Source organism: Marmota monax, unplaced genomic scaffold (assembly GCF_021218885.2).
Source record: "Marmota monax isolate L192 unplaced genomic scaffold, Marmota_monax_Labrador192_F-V1.1 WCK01_AAM20220418_F8-fsc00111, whole genome shotgun sequence".
NCBI lineage: Eukaryota > Metazoa > Chordata > Mammalia > Rodentia > Sciuridae > Marmota > Marmota monax.
The window spans coordinates 6,394,716-6,409,508 of record NW_026695067.1 but is presented as its reverse complement, the minus strand read 5'-3'; the positions used below and the strand labels follow the sequence as shown (position 1 = coordinate 6,409,508).

The following is a 14,793-nucleotide window of genomic DNA, read 5'->3' as shown; positions in this document are numbered from 1 at the left end:
AGTTGAAGGACGTATGTGGAGGGCCAGAGACCCCTTTTCACAAGACCTAATAAGTGACCCTGACCACAGTGGACAGAACCACAGGTGTGTTGCAGACCCAAACCAAGTCATATGCATGCTGACCAGCAGCCTCCTGTGAGAGGAGCTGACCCATCAAATTCCCTTTCTAATGAATCCTAACTGGGAAACACAAGATGTAGAGATGTGCAGCCAGAACTAACAGGTAGGAGAGAGCACGGCAGGGGACCTAGCTTTGTGGATCTGGAGCAGAACCTCTGGGAGCACCCAGAGGCAAGAGGTAATGAGAAAGGTACAGATAAAGACAGGGGGCCACAGTCCAAGCCCAGAGTCTGGGAGACAGCAAAGGAGGTCTGCTTTCCTTGGCTGCCCATTAACTTCTAATTCTTCTTCCAGTGCTCAGCACTTGCAGCCAACAAGAAACCTCCTTGCCTGGTTTACCCAAAGACTGCAAACTAGGGCACACTGTAGATGACATCATTTAGGCAACTAACATAGAGCAAGTGGTACCACCCACACTCCATGGTGGAAAATGGAGGCAGAAGGGGCTCTGTGACTCATCCATACAGGCTTGGGCTCCAAGGAGGTCTGTCTGACACCCAAGCCTGGGCCACAGCCATAGCCATAGCCATCATGAGGGCTGGGGGTGTGGCTTAGCAGAAAAGCACTTGCCTGGCATGCACAAGGCCTTGGGTTCCATTCCCAGCAACAAATAAATAAATAAATTATAAAAGTTCATACCCACCATGAGCCTTGAGGGCCAGGACAAGCAGAAAACTCAGGAAAGTATTCAGATCAAGACATGCCCCATTAGCCCAGGAAGCCATGTTTCTTCCTGGGGTGGCCCATAGAGAGAAGGTGAAGAGATGTAGCTCATGAATCCCTCTATCCTCAGTTCAGCTCTCATTCTGAAGGGAGATGGCATCATCCTATTATACAGATGGAAAATCAGGCCCCAAGAGGAAAAGCACCTTGCTCCTGAGCACACACCTGGGAACGTGCGGAGCGATGATCCATATTCCAGTCTGGCAGAAAGTACTCTTTCCACTGTAGCACAGGCTGGACGATTTGAGGGACCTGGAATTGTACCCTTCCTGTGACTTTCCCTGGCAAAGCCCTCACTCTCCCCAAAGACTCCAGACAAAAGGGATGTCTCTTGGGCTGAGATGACCATGCAGGGGCCCTTCTGGGGTTTGGGGTTCCCTAGATCAGAACTCCCCGCACTCCCAGTCTTCTCTACTCAAAGAATCAAACAAACTGGGAGAGAGAATGGCTCAGGAGAGGGAGTGGGTTGGCCCAGTCCTTGGTGGAAGTGGATTCAGGCTAAACAAGGATCCCTTTGAGCTTTGGTGCTAACAAGAGCTCCTCCCTACAGGTGTCTCAGAAACCTTTGGGTCTTCCTGTCTAGTGGATGCTGGAGGAGCTGAGAGCAAAGCTGATCTCACCTCCTACCCTTGGTGGGTTTCTTGCTAGAGCCAGATCTGGTCCACCCAGACATTTGCCACTTGGATGACTAGACTACCCCTAGATAATGGGCTCAATCCCCCTTTTCCCTGCTCCTTGACCTCCTTACTCAGGTCCGGGTTCTCAAAGCACACTAGAGAGGCCCAGCTCCATGTGGGGATGGAATTCTGGGGGTGGGGTGCTGAAGTGCTCAGGCTCTGTAGAGCTAGTTGTTCTTGCCCAAGACGGAAACCCTGTCCTCAACCCCAAAACCTCCTCCCTGAAGCAGGACCTGAATCTCTAGAGAGAAGACCCCTCTTTCCTGAGACTTGAGCCCTCCCTCCCAGTCCACACACTATCTGCTCAGACACATCTCGGGTCTACACTACCTACTCTAACTCTGTATCCCCACCAGATTATGTCCCACTTGCCTCTCATTCCCCACAGCCTCGCACAGCACCAGGCATTCAGTAAGTGCTCAAGAACCACTTATTGACTGAAACTCTCCCAGCTGAAAAGCTCCTCTGTGTCATTTGTTTAGAAGCAATGGGCCCTCGTGACACGGACACAAGACCTGGAGTGGGAGCGACTCACTCAGGTTTGCTTCTAACTCCCCTGACTCTGAGTCTGTGTCTCTGTAAGATGGGGCTGGGGAGGGAGCTCCCACATCTGACCTACAGATCTCCAGGACTGCAGTGAGGATCCGAGAGAGGTCACAGTCCAGTCCAGGGTGGACCATGAGCTTCACCCTGCCCACTTAGCTGCGCATCCCACCAGCACCACTGAGAGCCAAGAGCCTCCCATTCCTGGAAAGATACCTAGAGGTGCATCTCCCTGTGGGAAGCGAGGACCAGGGCCCCCTGGGTCCCAACTGTACCTATAAAACTCCACACATGCCCTGCATTCCCTGGAGACTGCAACCCACGGAAGCAGCAACCAGCGGGAGAAGGCCCTTCATACCTGTCACACCAGGGGCTGCTTCCCACCCCTTGGGCCCGGAGGCACCCGCATGGCTCAGGCCCAGCCATGCTCAGGATCCCTCCCTTCTCCTCCTGCCTCCAGAGGTTTGAGTCCAGCAATTGCTGCCTCTCCCTCCTGCCAGTAGCTCAAAGGCCTGCAGAGTGAGCACAGTCACCAGGGAGACAGACAGGGACAAACAGCTGAAAGCGGGAGGCTTTCCTCGGGGGGAGAGCCAGGATCTCCTCCAGAGCCCAGACACATCGACAAGCAGGCAGCTGGCCTGCAGAGTGCCCTGCCTGTGGCTGGCCTGGCTCACAGTGCCCACTGCCATCGCAGTGTCTGTCTGAGTGGGCACCCGCGGGCCTGGTGACAGACCACTTTTTCTTGGCAGGCCACTTGGGGCCTGGCCATTTCTACACAAGAAGCCTGTCATTCAGGTCTAAAAACAGACTCGCATTCAGTAAGAAACAGAGCACCCCTGTGCTCCTGGTGTCCACTCTGATGAGGGGGGAGACCCACAGACAGCCTCCACTGCTCAGCCTCCACAGACAGCCGACACCGCCACTCAGGGCTGCCAGGGGGTGTGGCTACTCTGGGGACAAGTCAGCTCTGTCCACTGGGGATGCCATCCAGCATACCCCACCCAACCACCCTAGGACACCCATCTCAGAATTACTGTGGCTCTGTGGACCACCAGGCTGTCCTCGGGACCACAGGCAAGTATGAATGCTCTTGGGTCTTGAAAGAGCCCAGGGGTAGGGGTGGAGGACAGGGCAGGCTTGGAATGATATCTCACTGGCTGAGGGTCCCTGAGTAAGCCACTCTCTCTTTCTGGGCCTCAGTTACTCCTTTGCAAAGAGGGAAGAAAATCTCAGCACAGGAGGGAAAACAAATGTCTGAGGGGAAGAAAGCAGAGACCAGGAACTGGTTGAACTACATATGGCCACCAGCCCTGTGTGGTCAGAAAAACTCCTCTCCCAGGAGAGGCTGGCAGGAGCTTGGTCCTCAGAGAACTGCCAGCCTCTCTCCTTTCTACCTTCCTTCTACAAATAGCAATTGAATGCCTGCTCTTCTCTCAGATCTGGGCAAGCGTTTTGTGTACTAGGAGGTAAGGCAAGGTACTTTCTGCAACATGTCTGCTGGGAGAGGCAGACATGAAGCAAATATTTACATAAACCAATGCATAATTATAATGGTGTAATATATACAATGAAGGAAAAGCACAGGGTCTTAGAAGGGCTTCTATCAGAGTCCTGACTCAACCCTGGGAAGCAGGAAGACTTTTCTAAAGAACAGTATTTGAGCGGATAGCCAATGAATGCTAACCAGATGGAAAATGACAATTGGAGAGGGGTCACTGTAGAGGGTTATCACATGCAAAGGCCCTGAGGCCAAATGTGCAGGACATGTATGATGTCCATAAACAAGGCCTTTGTGTTTGGAGGGTACAGGTGAGTAGTGAAGCAGTGAGCAATGAGGCTGCCAAGGTTGCTGGGGCCAGATCATGCAGGGCCCTTGGGGCCCCAGTTAAGGGTTTTGGTCATTGTCTTACAAGTAACAGGGAATTAATGAAAATATGGATTTAAACAGGGAAGTGTAGTATCAACATTGTATGTTAAAAATGCACTGATGTACGGGTTTGCTTCAAAGTAATCCAACAGAAGTCAGGCCCATGGTGCGTGCTTGTGATCATAGCAACTTGGGAGATTGATGCAGGAGGATCACAAGTTGGAGACCAACCTGGGCAACTTAGGGAGATCCTGTTTCAAGAGAAAATATAAAGAATTAGGGATGTAGGGCTGGGGATGTGGCTCAAGTGGTAGCGCGCTCGCCTGGCATGCTTGCGACTCGGGTTCAATCCTCAGCACCACATACAAACAAAGATGTTGTGTCCTCCAAAAACAAACAACAACAACAAAAGAACTAGGGATGTAGCTCTGTGATAGAGTGCCCCAGGGTTTGATTCTCAGTAGCCCAAAAATAAACAAATAAAAGTAATCCAACAGAAGTGGGACGGCGGGGGCGGGGGCGGGGGGGGGGGGCGGTGGTGAATGCTGATAAAACAGAGATGACCTTACGTTGCAGGTTACTGTAGCCAGGTGATAAACACGTGGGATCCACTGTGTAACTCTCTCATCCTTTGTTCCCATGGAGACAAATCAGTTAGGAGCCTGTAGCCTAACAGCAGACAGATGATGTCTAGGACTGGGTAGCAGTGGGGATGGAGGGCCAGGATGGATTAAGGAGATTATTTCCAAATGGAATCTACCCGACTCAGTGATCAGTTGGATGTGGGGCGGAACGGAGAGAGTGTTAAGTATGACTCTAGAAGATGCCTGGCTTAAGGGAGTAGGGTACTGGGCCATCTTGCTGAGATACAACAGGGGACAACACCTGGAAGAGGAGCATGTTTGGAGGAAAGAACCACAAGCTCAGTTTTGAACAAGTGGGAGATATATTGAAGTGAAGATATCACTTATATGGATGTCAAGTCCTATATGACTGAGGAGCTCCAAAGAAAAGTCTAGGCTAGAGGGACAGATTTCTGAGTTAGTGGCCCAATGGGAATAGAAGCTAGTAAGATTCCTCCAGGAAAGAAGGCACAGAGAAGAGAAGCTATCTACAAGAATGCCAGACAATGGGGGGAAAGAATAATCTTTCAACAAATGGTACTGGCACAGCTGGACATTCACATGAAAAAGAATGAAGGCAGACCCTTATCTTACACTATATAGAAAAATTAACACCAAAATGTCAAAGCAAAAACTATAAAACTCTTAGAAGAAAACATAGGTGTGAGTCTTCGAGAACCATTAGGCAATGGTCTCTTTGATATGACACCAAAAGCACAAGAAATGGGAGAAAAAGAGCAGATAAATTGGACTTCATCAGAATTTCTTTTTTTGCTACTAATATCATTAGAAAAGATAACCAGAAAAGATAACCAAAGAATGGAAGAAAATATCTGCAAATCATAGGTTTGATAAAAGACTAATATCCAAGATATATAGAAAACTTTTACAACCTTGAGGACCTTATGCTAAATGAAATAAACTACCCACAAATAGACAAATGCAGCCAGACGCTGAGTGCATGCCTGTAATCCCAGCTGCTCGGGAGGCTGAGGCAGGAGGATTGCAAGTTCAAAGCCAGCCTCAGCAACTAAGTGAGGCTCTAAGGAACTTAGTGAAACCCTGTCTCTAAATAAAATATTTAAAAAGGCTGGGGATGTGGCTCAGTGGTTAAGCACTCCTGGGTTCAACCCTTGGTACAAAAAAAAAAAAAAAAAAAAAAAAGACATATACTGTATGATTTCACTTTCACCAGGTACCTGAAGCAGTCAAATTCATAGAAACTGGGCTGGGGATATAGGCAAGTTGGGAGAGTGTTTCCCTCACATGCATGAGTTCCTGGGTTAATCCCAAGCACCACCAAGAAAAAAAAAAATCATAGAAACCAAAAGAATGCTGGATGCCAAGGGCTGAGGAAGGAGGGAAAGGAGAAGTTGTTTATGGGTATAGAATTTCAGATTTGCAATATGAAAATGTTTTGGAGATTGGATACACAACAATGTGAATGTACTTAACACTAAAATGCATACTTAAATGTATTAAGATGGTAAAGTTTGTTATATATGGTTATTAAACCACAATTTTAAAAGAACTCTGACAACTCAACAATAAAAACAAATAATCCAATTAAAAATGAACACACTTGAATGAAAATTTCTCCAAAGAAGATATTAAATAGACAATGAACACATAGAAAGATGCTTGACATCACTAATGATGTTGGGAAAGGAAGTCAAAATCACAAGGAGATGCTTCTCCATACCTCCTCCTTGAAGACCACAATCAACAACAGGTGTTAGGATGTGAAGAAATTGGAACCCTCATACATCGATGGAGGGAATGTAAAATGGTACAGTTGCTTTGAAAACCAGTTTGTTGGTTCCTCAAATAATTAAACAGAGTTATCACATGACCCAGCAATTCCACCCCCAAGTATTTACCCAAGAGAATTAAAAACATATGTCCACACAATGTAGTATGCACAGCCAGGCATGGTAGCATAGGTCTGTAATCCCAGTGAACTGGGAGGCTGAGGCAGGAGGATTGCAAATTTGAAGACAGCCTGGGCAATATAGCAAGACCTGTCTCAAAATAAAACTGAAAAAGTCTGGGGATGTGGCTCAGTGGTGGAGCCCCCATGGGTTCATTCCCTAATACCCCCTTTTAAAAAAATATTTTTAATTGTCAATGAGTCTTCTTATTTATTTATTTATTTACATGTGGTGCTGAGGATCAAACCCAGGGCCTCATACACGCCAGGCAAGTGCTCTATCACTGAACCAACTCCAGCACCCCTCCCGGTACCCTTTTGCCAAAAGAAAAAGAAAGAAAAGAAAAAATTATGCCCAAATGCACATTGCAGCCCTATATATAATAGCCAAAAAGAAGAAACAACTCAAACACTCATCAATTGCTGAAGAAATAAACAAAATATGATATTTCTTTTCAGCCACAAAAGAAATGAAGTACTGACCCATGCTACAACATGCACAAACCTTAAAAACATTAAGGTGAAGGAAGCCAATCACATCATATGGTTGCATATACAGGAAACATGAAAATGGGTAAATCCAGACAGAAAGTAGACTGGTAATTACTGAGGACTGCGGGAAGGGGAACATGGGGAGTGACTTCCAATAGTACATATAGTTTCTTCTTGGGGATGACAAAAATGTTCTGGAATGAGGAGTCACGGTTACACAACTTTGTGAATATATTAAACACCACTGAAATGGATACTTTGAAAAGATGAGAAGCTGAGGGTGTGGTTCATTGGAAGAACTTGTGAATAGCATGTGCAAGGACCTAGGTTCCATTCCTAGCACAGCTAAATAAATAAATAAATAAGAGAGAGAGAGAGAGAGAGAGAGAGATGTGAATTTTATGGTTTGTGAATCATATCTCAATGAAAATGAGGAGGAGGAGGAGAGAAACCTGGAACCGGAAGAACCACACAGAGATTGTGTGGAAGAGATTAAGAGACAGTGACCTAAAAAGTTGCAACAAATTCAGCTGTATAGGTTGTTATGGAAACCAAAGGCGTGTTTAAAAGAAGGAGTGGGAAAGCAGTGTAGAAGTTTGCTGTGGCCAAGTAATAGCAGGAGCCAAAGGCAGTCACCAAATTTAGCTAGTGGATGGATAACTTTAGCAAAGACTACTCCTTTTTCCTTCCTCCCAGGTGGGGACTGCCTCCAGGGGATGGGCAGTGAGGACAAGCCTCTGACCACAAGTGAGGATACTGCACAATGAAACCAGTCACAAGCCACCTCGGTACCACACCAACCTCAAATCCTGCCTCTCCCTCCTTCCCAGCAAAAGACCACCGAAGTCGCTGGCCTGGTGGGACACACTTATAATCCCAGATGTTCACGAGGCTGAGGCAGGAGGGTTGCAATTTCGAGGCCAGCCTCAGCAACTTAGTGAGATCCTCAAAATAAAGCATAAAAAGGGTTGGGGATGTATTTCAGTGGTACAGCAACCCTGGGTTCAACCTGCAGTAAAACACACACACACACACACACACACACAATAACAACAATCCCCCCCCCATCCCCGACACACACCACAGACAAGCGATGGGATTGTGCGTGTCTTTCCTGGTTCCCACAGGGTGTTTTTTGCAGTAGGGGAGAGGGCAGGGGCTGTCCTCCACCTTTGTTCAAGCCACCCTCACCTGCCCTACCTCCACCTCTCGGACAGACGCACAGGCATCAATCACAAATCTATTTTCTGCTCCTGCCTTGAAAAAAGCTGGGAAGCCCAAGGTTCCTCGTCCAGCTAGGGCAGCCACACCCAGAATTCCAGCGCCACACTTAGTGGCTCCCAAGGCGGCGCCTGAAGCAAAGAGACGCGGATCCCTTTGTCAGGGGCTGGTTGGTCCCCAGGAATCAGAGCCAAAGCTTGCACAGACCAGGAGACCTGCAGCAGCCGCCCACCACCAGCTGGCTCCTGCAGAAGGGAAGGCCCCCCCCCCCCCCCGCCCATCCAAGCCCCACTCCTGGAGCAGTACCCGGCACCAAAGCTGGTAGCTGTCCCCTGATTGTGCACACCCAAGGGGTGGGCCCCAAGTGCCGCCACAGGCTCCAGACCTCCAAATTCCCCAGGCTTTGCTTGGGCTGAGGGTTCAGACTTCTGACCAATGATCTATCTTAAGGAGCTTGCTGCGTCCTGGGGCCTCCTCCTCCAGGGAGAACCCAGGATTGTGCAACTGGGGAAACCTGCGGGAAATGCCGCTCTAGCCCCCATTCTTCAATACTGCTCTAGAGGTTTTAGCCATTGTACAAAGGCCAGAAAAATTAACAAAAGGCTTGTATATTAAAATGAAACAAGAATCTTTGGAAGATTTTAAGATAAAAAACCTAGATGACACACAAGCAACTGATAAAACATTAGAACAAGGCTCAGATATTTTTATATTTGGACACCGGGTTAGGGAGAGCTATGACGGGGACAGATATATAATTAAGACCTCAAGTTAATTAATATTCTACTAGATCAACTTACAATTCAGTAGATTCCTGGTAGACCTGTAATATACAGTTATAAAACATAATGGGGGAATTATTATATTAATCGTAGAAAAACCTATGAGAAGTAAAATCGTAAATATTTTTTAAATGACATTAAAGAAGACTTGAATAAAGAGATAAATCCTAGGTGTTTTCTTTTTCTTTTGTTGTTGTTGTTTGTTTGTTTGTTTTGTACTGGTGATTGAATCCAGGGGTGCTTTACCACTGAACTACATCCCAACACTTTTTATTTTGAGATTCACTAAGTTGCTTAGGGCCTAAGTTGCTGAGACTGGCCTTGAACTTGTGATCCTCCTGACTCAGCCTCCAGAGCTGCTGGGGTTACAGGCATGCACCACCACAGCCAGCAATATAGGCATTCTTTATACCTATAATAAGACTAAAAATTGGGTTAACTTTCTCATATATATCAAATGTCTTAAGAAATGCAAATCTTTTAATCCATTAAGTCCATTTTAAGAATCTTGGCATAAGGAAATAAATGAATAGGTAAAAATGTATACTATAAGGTTAATGATTATATGGGGAAAATGTATAAATACCAGAATAGTATTTAATTAATATGATGGATTCCTGTGCAATTCACTAAAAGAACAGCATATGGTTTCATGTACTAATATGAAAAAAAGTCCAAAATGTATTGCTTAAGTAGGTACAAATCAGCAAGTATGATGTCATCTATAAATTAAAAATTACACTTTTACTATGTGGAAACCCTCAAACTCAAAGACAAAAAGAAACTTGGTTTTATTTTGGGTTTAGTATATTAAGGGTATATATTAAACAATAATGACTATCTAAAGAGAGAATTATGGGCTAGGGTTGTAGCTCAGTGGCAGAGCACTTGCCTAGCATGTTTGAGACACTGGGTTGGATCCTCAGCACCACATAAAAAAATAAATGAAGTTATAACAAAACATGTCGCAAAATCTATAAAAAATAAATAAATAAAGGGTTGGGGCTATAGCTCAGTGGTAGAGCACTTGCCTGGCACGTGTAAGGCACTGGGTTCTATCCTCAGCACCACATAAAAATAAATAAATAAAACAAAGTTACTGTGTCCATATATAACTAAAAAAAATTATTAAAAGAGAGAATTCTGGGCTATATTCACTCTTTCCTTTCTGTTTTATTTTGTTTTTTGGAACTTACATGGGTAATTCTTTTTTTTCTTTCCTTTTCTTTTAATATCTATTTTTTAGGTGTAGATGGACACAACACAATGCCTTTATTTTTATGTGGTGCTAAGGATCCAATCAGGTCCCGCCTTTGTGAGGCAAGTGCTCTATCTCGAGCCACATCCCAGCCTGGGTAATTCTTTTAAAATAAAAAAACAATAAAGACATTTTAAAATAAGATAAAAGGTAGAAATGATACGTTTTTAATTATCAGATTTCAAAAGTTTAAACATTTAATAATTTTTCTTTTGTTGTTTGGTATAAACATTTAATAATATCTAATGCTGATTTATAGGAAAGGGACAGTCACATAAGTCCATGGTAAGGCAGTGTGGAAAAAGTTTTATATGTAGATGCATATCTGATCCCTAAGTTCCATTTCTAACAACTTATTCTTTTTTTTTTTAATTTTTTATTGTTGGTTGTTCAAAACATTACATAGTTCTTGATATATCATATTTCACACTTTGATTCAAGTGGGTTATGAGCTCCCATTTTTACCCCATATACAGATTGCAGAATCACATCAGTTACACATCCATTGATTTACATATTGCCATACTAGTGTCTGTTGTGTTCTGCTGCCTTTCCTATCCTCTACTATCCCCCCACCCCTCCCCTCCCCTCTTCACTCTCTGCCCCCTCTACTGACATTCATTTGTTCCCCTTGTATTATTTTTCCCTTTCCCCTCACTTCCTCTTGTATGTACTTTTGTATAACTCTGAGGGTCTCCTTCCATTTCCATGCAATTTCCCTTCTCTCTCCCTTTCCCTCCCACCTCTCATCCCTGTTTAATGTTAATCTTCTTCTCATGCTCTTCGACCCTACTCTGTTCTTAGTTACTCTCCTTATATCAAAGAAGACATTTGGCATTTGTTTTTTAGGGATTGGCTAGCTTCACTTAGCATAATCTGCTCTAATGCCATCCATTTCCCTGTAAATTCTATGATTTTGTCATTTTTTAATGCAGAGTAATACTCCATTGTGTATAAATGCCACATTTTTTTTATCCATTCATCTATTGAAGGGCATCTAGGTTGGTTCCACAGTCTTGCTATTGTGAATTGTGCTGCTATGAACATAGATGTAGCAGTGTCCCTGTAGCATGCTCTTTTTAGGTCTTCAGGGAATAGACCGAGAAGGGGAATAGCTGGGTCAAATGGTGGCTCCATTCCCAGCTTTCAAGAAATCTCCATACTGCTTTCCAAATTGGCTGCACCAATTTGCAGTCCCACCAGCAATGTACAAGTGTACCCTTTTCCCCACATCCTCGCCAGCACTTGTTGTTGTTTGACTTCATAATGGCTGCCAATCTAACTGGAGTGAGATGGTATCTTAGGGTGGTTTTGATTTGCATTTCTCTGACTGCTAGAGATGGTGAGCATTTTTTCATGTACTTGTTGATTGATTGTATGTCCTCCTCTGAGAAGTGTCTGTTCAGGTCCTTGGCCCATTTGTTGATTGGTTTATTTGTTTTCTTATTGTTTAATTTTTTGAGTTCTTTGTATACTCTGGATATTAGGGCTCTATCTGAAGTGTGAGGAGTAAAGATTTGTTCCCAGGATGTAGGCTCTCTATTTACCTCTCTTATTGTTTCTTTTGCTGAGAAAAAACTTTTTAGTTTGAGTAAGTCCCATTTGTTGATTCTAGTTATTAACTTTTGTGCTATGGGTGTCCTATTGAGGAATTTGGAGCCCGACCCCACAGTATGTAGATCGTAGCCAACTTTTTCTTCTATCAGACGGCGTGTCTCTGATTTGATATCAAGCTCCTTGATCCATTTTGAATTAACTTTTGTGCATGGCGAGAGAAAGGGATTCAGTTTCATTTTGTTGCATATGGATTTCCAGTTTTCCCAGCACCATTTGTTGAAGATGCTATCCTTCCTCCATTGCATGCTTTTAGCTCCTTTATCAAATATAAGATAGTTGTAGTTTTGTGGATTGGTTTCTGTGTCCTCTATTCTGTACCATTGGTCCACCTGCCTGTTTTGGTACCAGTACCATGCTGTTTTTGTTACTATTGCTCTGTAGTATAGTTTGAAGTCTGGTATCGCTATACCGCCTGATTCACACTTCCTGCTTAGCATTGTTTTTGCTATTCTGGGTAGTTTATTTTTCCATATGAATTTCATGATTGCTTTCTCTATTTCTACAAGAAATGCCGTTGGGATTTTGATTGGCATTGCATTAAACCTATAGAGAACTTTTGGTAATATCGCCATTTTGATGATGTTAGTTCTGCCTATCCATGAACAGGGTATATTTTTCCATCTTCTAAGATCTTCTTCTATTTCTCTCTTTAGGGTTCTGTAGTTTTCATTGTATAAGTCTTTTACCTCTTTTGTTAGGTTGATTCCCAAGTATTTTATTTTTTTTGAGGATATTGTCAATGGAGTGGTTGTCCCCATTTCCATTTCAGAGGATTTGTCGCTGATATACAGGAATGCCTTTGATTTATGCGTGTTGATTTTATATCCTGCCACTTTGCTGAATTCATTTATTAGCTCTAATAGTTTCTTTGTAGACCCTTTTGGGTCTGCTAGGTATAGAATCATGTCATCTGCAAATAGTGATAATTTAAGTTCTTCTTTTCCTATTTTGATGCCTTTAATTTCTTTCGTCTGTCTAATTGCTCTGGCCAATGTTTCGCGAACTATGTTGAACAGAAGTGGTGAGAGAGGGCATCCCTGTCTTGTTCCAGATTTTAGAGGGAATGCCTTCAATTTTTCTCCATTCAGAATGATGCTAGCCTGAGGCTTAGCATAGATTGCTTTTACAATATTGAGGTATGTTCCTGTTATCCCTAGTTTTTCTAGAGTTTTGAACATAAAGGGATGCTGCACTTTGTCGAATGCTTTTTCCGCATCTATCGAGATGATCATATGGTTCTTATTTTTAAGTCTATTGATGTGGTGAATAACATTTATTGATTTCCGTATATTGAACCAGCCTTGCATCCCAGGGATGAATCCTACTTGATCATGGTGCACAATTTTTTTGATATGTTTTTGTATCCGATTCGCCAGAATTTTATTGAGGATTTTTGCATCTAGGTTCATTAGAGATATTGGTCTATAGTTTTCTTTCTTTGAAGTGTCTTTGTCTGGTTTAGGTATCAGGGTGATGTTGGCCTCGTAGAATGAATTTGGAAGTTCTCCCTCTTTTTCTATTTCCTGAAGTAGCTTGAAAAGTATTGGTATTGTTCCTCTTTAAAGGTTTTGTAAAACTCTGCTGTATACCCATCCGGTCCTGGGCTTTTCTTAGTTGGTAGTCTTTTGATGGTTTCTTCTATTTCCTCAATTGATATTGGTCTGTTTAGGTTGTCTATATCCTCCTGACTCAATCTGGGCAGATCATATGACTTAAGAAATTTATCTATGCCTTCACTATCTTCTAATGTATTGGAGTAAAAGGATTCAAAATAATTTTTGATTATCTTCTGTATTTCTGAAGTGTCTGTTGTGATATTGCCTTTTTCATCCTGTATGCTAGTAATTTGAGTTCTCTCTCTTCTTCTCTTCACTAGCATGGCTAAGGGTCTGTCGATTTTGTTTATTTTTTCAAAGAACCAACTTTTAGTTTTGTCAATTTTTTCAATTGTTTCTTTTGTTTCGATTTCATTAATTTCAGCTCTGATTTCAACTATTTCTTGCCTTCTACTTCTTTTGCTGTTGTTTTGCTCTTCTTTTTCTAGGATTTTGAGATGAAGTATGAGATCATTTATTTGTTGGTTTTTTCTTTTTTTAAGGAATGAACTCCACACAATGAATTTTCCTCTTAGAACTGCTTTCAATGTGTCCCATAGATTCCGATATGTTGTGTCTGTGCTTTCATTTATCTCTAAGAATTTTTTAATTTCCTCCTTGATGTCTTCTATAACCCATTGATCATTCAGTAACCTATTGTTCATTCTCCAAGTGATGTATGCTTTTTCCTTCCTTCTTTTATCGTTGATTTTCAGTTTCATTCCATTATGATCAGATAAGATGCATGGTATTATCTCTACTCCTTTATATTGTCTAAGAGTTGCCCTGTGACATAATATATGATCTATTTTTGAGAAGGATCCATGTGCTGCTGAGAAAAAAGTGTAACTGCTTGATGTTGGGTAGTATATTCTATATATGTCAATTAAGTCTAGGTTATTAATTGTGTTATTGAGTTCTATAGTTTCCTTATTCAACTTTTGTTTGGAAGATCTGTCCATTGGTGAGAGAGGTGTGTTGAAGTCTCCCATGATTATTGTATGGTGGTCTATTAGACTCTTGAACTTGAGAAGAGTTTGTTTGATGAACATAGCTGCACCATTGTTAGGGGCATATATATTTATGATTGTTATGTCTTGTTGGTGTATGGTTCCCTTGAGCAGTATGTAGTGTCCCTCTTTATCCCTTTTGATTAACTTTGGCTTAAAATCTATTTTATTTGATATGAGTATGGACACACCTGCTTGTTTCCGAAGTCCATATGAGTGATATGATTTTTCCCAACCTTTCACCTTCAGCCTATGTATGTCTTTTCCTATCAAATGCATCTCCTGTAGGCAGCATATTGTTGGGTCTTGTTTTGTGATCCATTCTACTAGCCTGT

The 14,793-nt window shown here is 43.0% G+C and overlaps 1 protein-coding gene across 4 annotated transcripts in view; it reads right to left on the bottom strand.

Moving 5' to 3' along the window:
- Gramd2a (GRAM domain containing 2A) overlaps positions 1-14,793 on the bottom strand; it is a 42,446-nt gene that overhangs the window by 16,709 nt on the left and 10,944 nt on the right. Inside the window, exon 1 of one of the 4 annotated variants that reach the window (XM_046428129.2) lies at positions 2,422-2,813. The exons of 2 other annotated variants lie outside the window; for them this stretch is intronic. In XM_046428129.2, coding sequence (XP_046284085.1) covers positions 2,422-2,489 — 68 coding nt within the window. In that variant the 5' untranslated portion in view covers positions 2,490-2,813. Of the gene's footprint in view, positions 1-2,421; positions 2,814-14,793 lie in introns of those variants that run through there. One more of the 4 variants, XM_046428128.2, reaches the window with a different exon arrangement.